Source organism: Typha latifolia, chromosome 5, assembly GCF_019914945.1.
Source record: "Typha latifolia isolate L0001 chromosome 5, TyphaL0001v2, whole genome shotgun sequence".
NCBI lineage: Eukaryota > Viridiplantae > Streptophyta > Magnoliopsida > Poales > Typhaceae > Typha > Typha latifolia.
In genome coordinates, this window is record NC_133090.1 from 15,009,773 (window position 1) to 15,023,084 (window position 13,312).

General features: G+C 39.4%; 3 protein-coding genes across 7 annotated transcripts; 2 read left to right on the forward strand and 1 right to left on the reverse strand.

Moving 5' to 3' along the window:
* The first annotated feature begins 405 nt into the window (after nucleotides 1-405).
* Nucleotides 406-4,200, forward strand: LOC140789579 (proline-rich receptor-like protein kinase PERK8). The gene is made up of 8 exons (XM_073139339.1): nucleotides 406-1,851; nucleotides 2,038-2,442; nucleotides 2,590-2,676; nucleotides 2,765-2,835; nucleotides 2,937-3,013; nucleotides 3,137-3,284; nucleotides 3,617-3,778; nucleotides 3,869-4,200. Exons 1-8 carry the CDS (start codon nucleotides 1,053-1,055, stop codon nucleotides 4,052-4,054), a joined length of 1,935 nt encoding a protein of 644 aa, XP_072995440.1. The 5' UTR covers nucleotides 406-1,052; the 3' UTR covers nucleotides 4,055-4,200.
* Nucleotides 4,201-4,953: 753 nt separating this feature from the next.
* On the reverse strand, nucleotides 4,954-8,969 carry LOC140788938 (uncharacterized). 4 transcript variants are annotated; one of them, XM_073138488.1, is made up of 9 exons: nucleotides 8,355-8,959; nucleotides 7,389-7,472; nucleotides 7,132-7,279; nucleotides 6,928-7,019; nucleotides 6,584-6,709; nucleotides 6,196-6,467; nucleotides 5,823-5,936; nucleotides 5,700-5,739; nucleotides 4,954-5,389 (listed from the first exon to the last, which is right to left on the reverse strand). In XM_073138488.1, the coding sequence occupies exons 1-5, from the start codon at nucleotides 8,462-8,464 to the stop codon at nucleotides 6,673-6,675; spliced, it is 471 nt and encodes a 156-aa protein (XP_072994589.1). In that variant the 5' UTR covers nucleotides 8,465-8,959; the 3' UTR covers nucleotides 4,954-5,389; nucleotides 5,700-5,739; nucleotides 5,823-5,936; nucleotides 6,196-6,467; nucleotides 6,584-6,672. The 4 variants fall into 4 exon arrangements, with proteins under 4 accessions (XP_072994589.1, XP_072994586.1, XP_072994588.1 ...); XM_073138485.1 differs by having other exon boundaries at nucleotides 6,878-7,019; XM_073138487.1 differs by lacking the exon at nucleotides 7,389-7,472 and having other exon boundaries at nucleotides 6,878-7,019; nucleotides 7,132-7,246; nucleotides 8,355-8,969.
* A 293-nt stretch (nucleotides 8,970-9,262) lies between these two features.
* LOC140788940 (probable isoprenylcysteine alpha-carbonyl methylesterase ICMEL2) lies at nucleotides 9,263-13,123 on the forward strand. 2 transcript variants are annotated; one of them, XM_073138489.1, is made up of 12 exons: nucleotides 9,263-9,591; nucleotides 9,722-9,798; nucleotides 9,888-9,957; nucleotides 10,050-10,130; nucleotides 10,225-10,322; nucleotides 10,401-10,518; nucleotides 10,988-11,125; nucleotides 11,374-11,439; nucleotides 11,552-11,692; nucleotides 12,189-12,279; nucleotides 12,445-12,610; nucleotides 12,762-13,123. In XM_073138489.1, the coding sequence occupies exons 1-11, from the start codon at nucleotides 9,317-9,319 to the stop codon at nucleotides 12,604-12,606; spliced, it is 1,317 nt and encodes a 438-aa protein (XP_072994590.1). In that variant the 5' UTR covers nucleotides 9,263-9,316; the 3' UTR covers nucleotides 12,607-12,610; nucleotides 12,762-13,123. The 2 variants fall into 2 exon arrangements, with proteins under 2 accessions (XP_072994590.1, XP_072994591.1); XM_073138490.1 differs by having other exon boundaries at nucleotides 9,268-9,591; nucleotides 10,225-10,299; nucleotides 10,417-10,518.
* Nucleotides 13,124-13,312: the final 189 nt, after the last annotated feature.

Below are 13,312 nucleotides of genomic sequence, written 5' to 3' on the forward strand. Positions count from 1 at the left end.
AAGACTTCCGCAGAGAATAGAGATATTTGGGTATCAACACCTTAAAAGCAGTTCGAACCATGTTCTATAAAATGAGCAGAGAAATCTTGGGTCAGTTTGACGAAATTTTTGCGCGTTAACCACCACCGCAAATTCGTCTAAACGTAGGGTGTTTTATGAAAGAATTTTCATGAAAGTAAGGAAACATTATGTAGATTAAAGCGGCGTTGGGTATGAACTCATTCATATGAAGCGAATTAACAATGTCCGGGAGCTGTTAAAATATTGGAAGCATATGAGCTGGTCTTCGTTCCAGCTAGCCTATCACTGTTCACAACTATCTCATCTCAGAGCACCGAAAGACAAAAATAATGGAAAAAGAAAAACTAAGCCCAACTGAGTCGCTGTCACGTTCTCTTTGGTTAGTAGAGAGAGGTAGAAGAAGAGGAGGAGAATGTGAGCGTGGGTCCTTCTCCAGCCCGTGCGCATCTGGCTTGAGTTTTAACGTCCATTGTTCCTTCTTGCTTCAGGAATGCTGCATTCTAACAAGACAAGCTCCGAGGTATAAACCCAAGCTGTTTTATGGTGTGAGTCTTGTTTGTTTTGGGTGAAGTCTGCCTCGTGAAAGATTGGATCTTGAGGCAAGTCAATAGTTTCTGCTGCATTTGTCTGGTTGTCAGGAAAATCTTTCATCTTTTGGTGGTTCTGCCATTGATTCCTGTTGTCAAAACATGGACTGAAGATTAGCTTGGTTGGGTACTGGTCCTACTGGAGCAGTGCAGGGACTCTTGATGATTTGGTTTGAAGAATGAGACTGATTCCTGGTTTCAGATATGGGTTTTATCCCATTAAAAAGGAGTTCTTATGATCTTCCAGGCTTCTTCTGATCACGGATTTTAGAAATCTATTTCTCTGGTAGTGGATTGCACATTGTAGAAGACTATCACTTGCAGTGTCAGTTTCCCTGCAGATGGGTTTCAAGATTGCTGATTTTGTGATCTAATTGGAAAAAAGGAAGCACCTTTAAGGTTCTATTCTGGAAAAGTTGGAAGGCTTGTGCTCTGGAATTGAAGATGGTCACTGGCTATGGTTACTCCTATCTATCTCCTCCGCCGCCGCCTGCTTCCGACGCCTCCCCACCTTCGTCATCTCAACCATCACCTTATCTCTCCGATTCCCCAGTGCCCGTGGCCTCACCGCCCTTACCTTCCTTTAATTCCCCTCCTCCCACATCCTCTTCTCCACTTCCTCAAGCACTATCACCTCTACCCCCTCCTACTGCTTCTCCGCCGCTTCCCGATCCTTATCCGCAACCCTACTATTCACCTCCACCGCCTTCAACGATTTCTCCTCCTCCTCCTCCTCCATCACCACCACTACCACCACCATCGCCACCTCCACCTCTTGTTTCAGCCCCTCCACCAATTCCGAAAAATGATCCGCATATGTACCTGTCTCCACCACCACCACCACCATTTGCTCTCCCACCTATCAATTCACCTCCCCCTGCTGAGACACCATACCCACCCCCAACTCCATTGGCGCCGCCACACAAAAGTCCACCTCCCCCTTCTAAGCCACCGGTACCTTCTCCTCCGTGGCATAGTCCTCCATTTGCTCCTCCACTCCATAAACCACGTAGTCCACCTGCACTGAATTCTAGTCAAATTTCGACAGGACATCGAAGCAGTGGCGCAAATAACATTGTAATTTCCAAGGATGCCGCTGCTACAATTGGTGTTGTAACAGGACTGGTGATGCTTACTTTTATTGGAGCAGCTGTGTTGTTTGTGAAGCAACGGAGAAAGCCGGTTGGCCATGTTGCATTTCCTGGGGGTTTCATGCCTTCTCCAATTGGATCCTCGCAATCGGGTAATGTCTTGCTCATGTCTTTCACCTTCCCAGTTGTGTCGCTATAGGTTTATTATGTGTTGATAATTTGGTAACTTATATTCATTGCAACTTGGACTATTAGATGATTGTATGTTACATCCATAATTAACTTAGATTTTTATCCACCATAGCCATTTTTACTGATCTTAGTTGTTTTCTTACCAGATACATCCTATCAGAGGTCTCCCGTATATCCTCTTGTAAGATACAGTTCGGGAAGTTATGCATTTGCCTCCTCACCGTCAGAAGCAGGGCTAGGCCTTTCAAAATTGTGGTTTACATTTGAAGAGCTATCAGTGATTACAAATGGTTTCTCAAGTCAAAATCTTTTAGGTGAAGGTGGTTTTGGCTGGGTGTACAAAGGAAGCTTGGTAGATGGTAGAGCAGTGGCTGTGAAACAGTTAAAAGGTGGGGCGCACGGGGAACGTGAATTTAAAGCAGAAGTTGATACTATTAGCCGTGTTCACCACCGGCATTTGGTTTCACTTGTTGGGTACTGCATATCTGAAAACAACAGATTGCTTGTCTATGATTATGTGCCTAATAATACACTTCATTATCATCTTCATAGTAAGAAACTATCAATCTTTAACTTCATTTTTTTCTAATTTCCATGATGTTAAGAAATAATGCTGTTTGGTTTGGAAACTCTGTCAGCATAATGATTAATTTTCTGAATCCTAGATAGTTAATGTCTCTTGAAATTTGCATTTGCAGGGAAAGAAAGGCCATTTATGGATTGGCCTACAAGGATTAAGGTTGCTGCTGGGGCAGCTCGTGGAATTGCCTATCTACATGAGGATTGTAATATCCAATTATCCCACCTATGTTTTTACCAGGTTACGCTCACTTTTCATTTTTCACATTTCTTGATGTTATGCCTGTTGACCAGGTTACCCAAGGATTATTCATCGAGATATAAAATCCTCCAATATTCTTCTGGACAATAACTTTGAAGCTCAGGTTTGCTACAAACTGCAAGCTCAGTCTTGTTGCCTTTACTTTTATCCGGTCCTTTTGTTATATTCCTTGAAGATCACCATTTACTCATGGTCATGTGATAGGTTTCTGATTTTGGACTTGCAAGGTTAGCCCTGGATGCTAATACGCATGTTTCTACACGTGTAATGGGCACATTTGGGTAGGTAAACCATGTGAAATCTGGAAATGTCTTGCTAATTTTAAGCAAGATGTCTTGAAGTACCTATTTGATCTTCTCCATAACTTTCAACTTTTCAAAGCTACTCTTCTGTTTTACTTGCAGATATATGGCTCCAGAATATGCGTCATCTGGCAAGTTGACTGCCAAATCTGATGTTTATTCTTTTGGGGTTGTTCTATTGGAGCTTATTACTGGACGAAAGCCTGTTGATCCATCTCAACCTTTAGGAGATGAGAGTCTTGTTGAATGGGTGAGCTCTCTGGTGCCAAATCCCATCTCAAGTTATTTTTCTCTACTGCATGTTTCATTAGTAGCTTAGGAAAGTTGTCTATCCAAAATATACTCAGCATCTATCATAAAATATATATAACCAGATTCAAGAACATAATTGAGAATGTCATATTATTCTTTCATTGGCGTAAAAGCATATGAATATTGATTTCATGGATGGATTTTCTTCTCTCTTTTTTTCCTTAATATGACATATTTGAATTTCTCATGGTAGAGGATAAGATAAGTAGTCAAAGCCAATGATATCTTGAAATCTTGACTGTAGTCTTAATTGAATTGCCAATGTCTCAGGCTCGACCTTTTCTGGTTCAAGCACTTGAAAATCGAGATTTTGGAGATCTACCAGATCCTAGGCTTGAGAGAAGATTTGATGAAGGTGAGATGTATGTTATGGTTGAAGCAGCAGCTGCATGCGTTCGCAATTCAGCAGCAATGAGGCCTCGAATGGGGCAGGTAAGTCTGAGCAATCTGAGTGAACTATATAGATATACAATATTAATTCCCAAGTTTTTGACATGCGAGTTAATATGCTCTAAATATCAGGTGGTGAGAGCTCTTGATAGCTTAGCTGATTTGGATCTAACCAATGGTGTCACACCGGGTCAGAGTCAAATATTCATGGAACCACAATCCGAAGAAATTAAGAATTTCCAGATGAGGTCATACGGCAGTCAAGACGATGACAGTGACCTTAGCCAAACTAGATGGAGGAACAGGAGAGAATTGTAATTTGTAAAGAGGCCCCTTTCACCTTAACATAGAGTTTTTTTGATTTATTTCTTGTAATTATTATTATTTTTAAATATGATTCGAGTGATTCAGCATTCCCTCATTGTTTACTCGGATGAATAAATCATATACTTAAATTTGTCAAATCTCTTTTTATGTTTATATTCCTTGAGGTAGGGAACTGATTGTAGTATTCAGGAATTGACCGACAGAAAAAGAAAGAGTTTCTCTGGATTAAGGTTGGTTGGTAATGCTTAGTTAAATAAGTCCGAGTTTAATGCTATTAATTCTTCTGTTGTGTTCAATACCTTACGGACTCGATGCATGTGAATTATCATCCCATTTTCTTTCAGTTCACTAGGAAATGGGACTTTGCAAGAAAAAACAGCAGGGAATCACATTAATAACCACATAAAAGATTGGTCTAGAGAGTAATCAAACAGATGTATATTTGTGTTTTAATTCTAACCCATTATGAAAAGAGGCACAAATATCAGGTAATCTGATGCTCACTTTGAGGGAGTCATACGCTATTAATCAGCAAAGCAGATGCAAGTTTAAAACCATCATGACTTCTTTGGTTGTTAGAAATTGGGAAAAGAAACGAATAAATTAAACAAGCAACTTCCTTACCTACGAAAAAGATAACTTCATCATTTACTAAAATAAGATACCTTATTAGAATCTATTTTCTAGCAATTAAACATACTTAATATAACCGCAGGATCCACATCATAGAGCAGAGAAGGGTAAGATATAAGAACATGATCTTCAAGGATACTGGTTCTGTGGCTACCAATGAAACAGTTCCTGGTTTCATTATAACATCCTATGCTGGAAACACAAGTTAACGCTATCCAGCACCGATAGTCGGGTACCAGAACTAGAACTGATAGGTCTATCTAATAAGCGGCATCAGCAGTATGTATGATTTTAATTTGTGAAATGGTTACAAAATTGGTCCGTGAGCAATGAATTAACTTCAATCATTGACTACAGCACAAGAAGGAAAAAAGAAAACAAAAAGAAAAAGGATCATCTGTAGAAGGAAAAAAAATTCGAGCACTAGTTTCTCCATTTGTCTTTCCATAGGCGGCAAACACCAGCTTGCAGGTTTCTTCGCATCTTCTCCATCCTTCTTCTACCGAAACCACCATCCATGAATAGAAGATATAGGGGTGTTCAGGAAAATCACCATCCATGAATAGAAGATATAGGGGTGTTCAGGAAAATTATGTAGCGGTATGTGTAGGGGTTAATTGTCCGCCCAATCTTCGCCCACACACTTTGGTGATAACCAGCAGTTACAAGAGCATGGTACATGAGTTTCAGCAGCTGTCCATACAAACACATAAACAACGGATACATTTAAGAGGTCAATCATAGAATGCCTAGAATAAAACACCTTTCAACCCAACGAGCAACGGATGCTAACAGTAATCTGTCATCAAATATGATAAACAATATATCACCAATTGTAAGGAGTGTGGAAACATGTCAACAGGATGACAATGCTGACAGTAGCAGGTATAGATTACATCCTAAAATAAATATGACCCTTATCTCTTTGCACGTTATATCAATCAGATGGAATGAATAAAAGAGAATTAGTTTTTGCACAACAAAAGGGGAAATAGGAAATAACCTGCCAGTACATAGATGTTTAAATTATGTTGCTATGCCACCTGCATCAACAATGATAAGAGTTTTAAATGGAGCCAGGGTCTGAAAGAACAAGATAAAATGACAAAGAACAACATTGACTTACGAGAACAGAGATATGATCAGAAGAAAACCCAGCAGAATCTCTGTGTTGGAATTCAGGATACTGAGTGCAGTGGTGTTTGTCTCTACCCACAGACAAGGTTTCTCCAAGTATTTCCTAAAGATTAAAAAAAAAAAATCTCCACTGACTTGCTCAGAATTTAGAAACTGTAACATGAACACGTTATATATGATGTATTGGCAAAGATAATCTCCACTGCTAGTAATAGATAAACAACCAAACAGCAGGTTTCCGTGCTAGCCTGGTCACTTGATATCTCATCCATCCCAGTATTTTATGACCATAAAATGAAGACATCACATCAAATTTTAGACATGGGCTACCAGTGAACTGCTATTTAATTAAGTTCATGTACCTGTACAAAGAAGATCTTGTAAAATATCTCTTAGAAATTTGGTAACATGTTCAAGCGCCCAACAAAGATCTGGTATCAAAGGACTGCCATGAAAATAAAAAACAAAAGATGATTACACAAAAGGAAACCAAAAATATTCCAACAAGTAGATGTTCTCTTTTTCACGATTTGAAGTGTTAAACATCCAAGTAGACAAAATGGATGAAATCCTTTGCTGTGATCATAGTCTGAAACCATGATTTAATGGCAGACAGATTCCATGCTCTTGGTTTCTGGAGAGGGGAAAAAGGTCAGGTGTCATACAAACATTACACTGATGCAGGGTGTTTCGTCCAAAGAATGTCAAGCAGATAAACTAACAAAAGCTAATGAGATCATAAGATGTTACCCCATAAAGACTGTATAAAGAACATAATGAGGAGCATGTGGTGCCCAGCAATGACAGTCGATATGCCTTGTTCAAAAGATGTCTTGGTACTATTGGGAGGATGCCAAGAAAAGCAACAAGTAATACCTGCCAAAGGCCAAGTAAGCACATAATAACGAGTAAAAATATTTTTACATATGCTATTCACAAGTGAAAGGTCTGCCTGTGAGTATGAGGTTATATCATTGTGTCACAAATACACAGATATATGCACGGAATCCGAAGGCAAAAACATTGAAAATAAGCTCCACATACATAAAATTTTACAACAATATGGGGGAGCAGAAAGGAATGCATTCTTGTACCCAAGCATAGACAGAAAAATGTATTGGCAATTTATCCAATCGCAGTGAACCTGCAGCCTTGCCAGTTGGTGCAGATGTTCCAGCACTAGATCCTACCAGAAATCACAGTTCCAACATAAAAAATACAAAGACACAAAAATATGTTAAGTTTCTTCTAGAAACTAATAATGTAAGGATCAAGAGCGGTTGAGTACTTCCTCTCACCTGATTTATGTGGTCTGACATCTTAAGGTGTTGATGTAGATGAAGATCTTCCTGATGCTCTAGATAACTGAGAAGAACTAGTCGAAGATATTCCTTCAACCACAAAATCAGGATCCTATGGTAGATGACATGAATCTGAGAGCTAGAACTAAAGAGGGGAAAAGGAAGCTTTATATAAGAAAGCAAGTCATAAAGATGAATAATCAAGTAAATAACTGATGGTTGGTCATAAGTATGATCTGTAGGGTTTATATGACCTGTTGGGTATTTGCCTGGTTGGTCGAATTTTTATCTTGTAGTTATTAGAAATCAAAGAAGATCGTTTATGTAAATGGAAGATGCTGCATCCAAACAAACAAAAAGAATTATCTATTATCTAAGGATTAAAAGTTTCTCATAATTTATTCCGAAAGCATAACAACCTTACATAAAAAGAAACAACAGCTAGGAAAACAATTTTCTAAAACAGGAAGATAACTGCCAAACAGTCAAAGACCTATGACATGGCTCAGGCAGGAATATGCCACATTATCACCATATTAAAGTGTCAAAAGCTATCAATTAGTGCCCAAAAAAAAAGAAAAAGATCTTGTAATAGCATTATTATCGTCTTGCTCTATGTTTAGAGGAAAGAAGGAGACAGCAAGCATCACGCAACTATCAGAATCACATTATTTCAAATATGCTCCTGCATAGTGGATGCTTGAATGAGCAACTATGTCTTGTGCTCACATTTGACAGTACCTTTACTACCTACGAGTGTATTCCTCGGCTCTTCTCTTTATTTTCTTTAGGGTCGTGGTTAACTTCATATTTCTTATCAACAACTTGATCGTGTACCAAGTTTCTCTATTTTGAGTACCACTCTGAATCTTGGTTGATGAAGCGACTAGGGATGCAGTCTGTCCTAAAAACAATCCGAGAAACCAAACATCATTCAATTCAACCTACTCAGACAGAAGTCTGCATGGAAATCTAACAGACAAGAGACTCCAAGATTTTGCCGATCATATTGCTTCATCATGACTTCCGAGATAAACAGAGGACTAAAAGGACCCTGAATCAAGCATCAAAATCCAATCTTTTCGACGATTTCAGAACCTAGGAGCAAAACTAGACAAAACCAACGGAGGGAATATTCGAATTCCTTCCCGGACAGAATACACGCGTAGATAAACGATCGGAAGAGTAAAGAAAGACAAGGCTAAGAAGGTGAAGCCTACGATGAATCACTGGTAGAATCTGCGCTTGAATTGGTCGACGACGTCGGATCGAGACTCGAGAGGCCATGTGAGTTGGGATCATCAAGATGTTGGACCAGTACTCCGCCCATCGTGGATCCTTCTCGTAGTCGTACGCCGCCGCCGCGATCCTCTTCAGCCTGTGCGTGTCGGTGTCGCTCTCCTCGCCCATCTCCTCGCTTCAGAGATCACAAAGACGCGCGAAATTTACCAAGAAAACCCCCCACGATTTCAGAAGACTAGGGACTGTCCGTCGAGTACTCGATTCGGCTCTTCAGTCTTCTCACATTCTCAGCGCTCCATTCGGATCGTCGGAATTTCGTAAACGGGTGAGGTCCAGAATCCAAATTCGCGTTTACTACTCCACTAGGTTCCGTAAAATCTGAGTCTTTATAACGAATTTACCAAATCTCGAACAAAATTTCGAATTGAAGCATTGTAGCATGGAGCTAAAATTGCCAGCCTAAGATGCATCGAGAATCTCGTATAATTAAAAGCTGCACTTTTGTAGCAAAATATATCTATGCTGTTTAATTAAATTTATCTTCTAGCATATCCTTGGGCGGTTGGCCCTGGCCCCTTCTTTAACCCCCGCCCACTTCCTTTCGGCTCCACAGCTAATGCCATATTCGTAGGCTGGCCCACCTAGTCTACAACCTTCAAGATGCTTAGCTGGCGATCTTATTACCAACACCGTGCGAGATCTCCCATACGAAATCCTATGCATCCTCAGGATCAACCGTCAGAGTCGCTGGTCGATGCTGGTGCACCAATCTTGATGCGTGTACACATAGACTTCCACTCCCTCTATATACGGATAAATCTATAAAAGCGATAAACGGCTACCTCTTGCCTTCTCCGGCTCCCTCCCTCCAAGAATTCCAAAAAGCGAAGCAAGCGCGGCCACCAACTCCACGTGGCCCCAAATTATACGCGCCTTTTAAATGGAACCCACTCATTTCCTCCCCCTCTCCTCCTCTCCTCCTGCCGCGCCAATGCAGTCGGAGGTCGCGAATCCCGAGGCTAACGGTACCGCGCCGGATGGCGGGAACCCCGAGGCGCCCTTCCTACGCCGGACCTCTTCTCGGAGCCGGCGACGGAGGTCGCCGGAGGACCACGCCGCCTGCGGCCGGCCGTCCTTCCGGCGCGACGTCGGGCACGCGGCCGCGGAGACCTACCTCGTCAGCCGCCTCGCGTTAATTCTCCTCCAATACCTCGGGTAGCGGTGATCTGGCTTTCTTCCTATCCCCCAATTTTAGACATTTTTTGCTTACTTTTGGACATAATGCGTGTATATCCGAAATCGAATCTTTAATGTTCTCTCCCATTTGTTTTCTTTTTCTTTACAGGGTAGGCTACAGGTGGATTTCACGGTTTCTTGCACTCAGTTTCTATGCAATCTTGCTTATGCCAGGCTTTCTACAAGGTATTATGAGAAGATGGTGATGCTTGGTTGGCTTGTCAGTGGATTCAATTTGGTTTTGTACTCAAGATAACTTGTTTTTATTTGTACAGTTGGATATTACTATTTCTTCTCAAGCCAGATCCGAAGAAGTGTAGTTTACGGAGAACAACCAAGAAATCGGCAAGTTATCCTACCTCTGAATGGCATGACAATATGACATGAATCTCTTTTATTTCTATTAAGTTAGACCCGATAAAATTTCGATTTTGTAGGTTGGATTTATATCTACCACAAGAGATCGATAGGCCAAGGCCAGTGGTGGCATTTATAACCGGTGGGGCTTGGATCATTGGGTAAGTTAATAAATGCTGCTATTAAATGGTACTTCATCAGAAAATAGACCTTCTGAGGCACTATTTTTTTTTTTTTTTTGGTTTCGATTTCCAGTTACAAGGCATGGGGTTCTCTCCTAGGGAAGAGGTTGGCGGAAAGAGGAATTATTGTTGCTTGCATCGATTACAGGTGTACTTTTAAGGCACTGCGATGTTAGTATCTAATTTCATATTCATATTTGTGCATATAGACTCTTTGGTTATATCATTCAACTTCATTTGACCTTCTAGTTGAAATTTCTTGCAGAAATTTTCCTCAAGGGACCATAAGTGATATGGTGAGAGATGCTTCTCAAGGGATTTCGTTCGTGTGCAACAATATTGCTAGCTATGGAGGAGACCCTGACCAGTATGCATATGTCAACGCTGCTTTATATTATTAAGAGAAATTTGCATTTAACACCTTGCATGTTCACCTATTTGTGGTTTATACCTTATATTTCAATATTTGTAAATTGAGCCATATGTTTTATTAGAAGGTCAAATCATAGTTTACATTCTGATAGCTAATTGACATGGATCGTCATTGCACCCCATGGTGAGTCAATTTTGGTTCAAAGCCAATTTTGATGTGGCGGTTCTGCACATTCTTTTTGGGATTAATGGCATTATTTGGTGTGCGAATTTCATTCTTTACCATTTGGCACCTTAGAAACCTAATTAGTATTCTCTGAGGATCCTATTCTCAATATATTCTGGATTCCATTTGGCAACTTAAAACTAATTGCTTTAGGAGAAATACTTTATATTTCTAATATTTTAGTTATTTTTCATTGGTATTACATCTTTTAGTTATCTTTCCATTACCTTTGGTGAAGGATCTATTTAATGGGACAATCAGCGGGTGCACATATTGCTGCTTGCACCCTCGTGGATCAGGCAAATAAAGAAGCAAGAGGAGAAAGCACTACCTGGAGTGCGTCTCAGATAAAAGCCTACTTCGGTTTATCTGGAGGGTGAGTTCTCAAGTGCTTAATATTCTCCAGGTGGCCTCATCTTTTGGCTCCATTATTAATTTGTGCGTCATATTTAAGCTGGTAACGAATCCAAGTGATACATTCTAGTTGCTGAAGCAGAAATATTTGGACTTTGGAGTAGTTTGCCTTTCTTGCCTGACTAAGGATGCACTTTATGGTTATTCTCTTTTAAGATTTTTTTTTAATATTGTGATCACAACAAAGCTAACTTACACTTGCATTAACAGATATAATATGCTAAACCTGGTCGATCATTTCCATGAACGAGGTCTTTATCGCAAGATATTTCTCAGGTAGTCATACCACTAAGATTTTTTTAATCACTATTTCTTTTGATGATACATTAATTTTGAGTCAATTTACCATATAGCATTTTAAATACCGTGATTTGATCTTTTGTGTCAGCATAATGGAGGGAGAACAATCGTTACGGCATTTTTCTCCAGAAGTTGTGGTGCAAGAGTCAAGTGTACAAGTAATATCTATGCTGCCTCCTATTATACTTTTCCATGGAACAGGCGACTATTCTATACCATCATCTGCCAGGTTGACCTTAGTGGAACTTTACTATTATAATTTTCCTTCCATCTTCAATTTAATTCAATTTCCGTACATTTTATTATCTCTACTGATTAAGTACAACTTTTCAATATAGTTTGAATGAATGTGTGATGCTACATGATTAATGTCGTGTAAACCATTAGACCCTGAACAGTTGGTTTTAACATTACATAAATTGTATGTTTGAGTTCGCTAAATTAGTCATAAGTAACAGTAACTTCTCAAGTCAGGTTAACTTATGGATTCTCATGTACTAGGGTTTAAGATTGTTAAACATGATCTTCTTATTGTATTATTTGCAAACATCATCTACTTAACTTATTTTATTCCTTTTATTAGTAGTCAACTTAATTTCCCACTCCATTATTGTAATTGGATAGGCTTTTTCTTGGAAAGAAATTGATCTTAATTACATTAAGTTGCTTATGTACTTTTCTTGATATAACTCATACTCGCTGATTACTTCTAATATCATATGTAGCCAAACTTTCGCTGATGTGCTTCAGAGTGCTGGTGCTCAAGTTAAATTAGTCCTATTTGAAGGCAAAACACACACTGATTTATTTCTGCAGGTAGCACCTTTTGTAACTCAGATTGCTAGTTATTTCAAACTTATGTGGTTAAACCTGCTTAAGTTTTATTTTTGTTGTGTTATTATCTAAGGAGAAAGACTACAAAAAATTGTTTGACATGGATGTTTCTTTTAATGCAAAACATTGGGTAATCTGCATTTGTAGGATCCTCTTAGAGGTGGTAGAGATGAACTAGTTGAAGATATTGTTGCTGTCATCCTTGCCAGTGATGCAATTGCACTTGCCAAAGCTGCTGTAGCACCTATACCACAGCGCTTGGTTCCCGAATGGCAATTGAAGTTGGCTCGTCAAATAAGCCCCTTTTGAGAAGGTGGTGATGGTTTTACCTCAGCCTTCCTACTAATCATTTTTTAAATCTTGATGTGACAAAAGCATCGAGGTGTTTGAAGTATAAAAACGAAATGGTGCTGAATTCTAAGTGATAAACTAATTATTATGCACATTTGTGTGGGGTCATGCAGGAGAAGGATAATTTATTGAGTTTGCACAGCTGATCTATGTTTAAAACAAGCAGCAGCAAAGATAGCACATAAAGAATTGGCAAAACTGTACAACACGATAGCTCTGGAGAAAAGTGATGGATGAACAACGGTACAATACCAGAAGACTTCTGGAATTTTTGTTCCAGTATAAGGGATTAGAACTCGGGCATTTGATTAGGTAGTTGTATATATTTTCTTAGCAGCTTCTCTTTCATATAGATTCTCTGATGAAACATCTGAAACTGGTCGAGAAGTTGACGCTGATGTAAGTGAACTGTTATGTCCAGTTTTGTGCAATATTTTGTTTTTCAATATGCGTTAATTTCATTACGATATCATAATGCTGCGTATGATAGTAAGTTTTTCTTAATATCCGTGGCGTCCGTCTGCAGTATATTTCTTACAGATACTGTTGATTGGATTATACTTAATTTCCTATCCTCACTAAGCACCAGTATATAAATCCTGGTTATTGTGGAATATTTGTTGTTTATCCTGCACAGTATTTTTGTCTCTGCTTGCATGATGAA

Coding starts and splice junctions, on each gene's coding strand:
- LOC140788938 (XM_073138485.1), bottom strand. CDS start 8,464: ATGGGCGGAGTACTGGTCCAACATCTTGATGATCCCAACTCACATGGC. Junction 7,020..7,131: donor TGTCAGACCACATAAATCAG/GTGAGAGGAAGT, acceptor GATTTCTGGTAG/GATCTAGTGCTGGAACATCT. Junction 6,710..6,877: donor ATATTGTTGTAAAATTTTAT/GTATGTGGAGCT, acceptor GGCCTTTGGCAG/GTATTACTTGTTGCTTTTCT.
- LOC140788940 (XM_073138489.1), top strand. CDS start 9,317: ATGGAACCCACTCATTTCCTCCCCCTCTCCTCCTCTCCTCCTGCCGCG. Junction 10,323..10,400: donor TACTTTTAAGGCACTGCGAT/GTTAGTATCTAA, acceptor TTGACCTTCTAG/TTGAAATTTCTTGCAGAAAT. Junction 11,440..11,551: donor TATCGCAAGATATTTCTCAG/GTAGTCATACCA, acceptor CTTTTGTGTCAG/CATAATGGAGGGAGAACAAT.
- LOC140789579 (XM_073139339.1), top strand. CDS start 1,053: ATGGTCACTGGCTATGGTTACTCCTATCTATCTCCTCCGCCGCCGCCT. Junction 2,677..2,764: donor TGCCTATCTACATGAGGATT/GTAATATCCAAT, acceptor CCTGTTGACCAG/GTTACCCAAGGATTATTCAT. Junction 3,014..3,136: donor CGTGTAATGGGCACATTTGG/GTAGGTAAACCA, acceptor TTTTACTTGCAG/ATATATGGCTCCAGAATATG.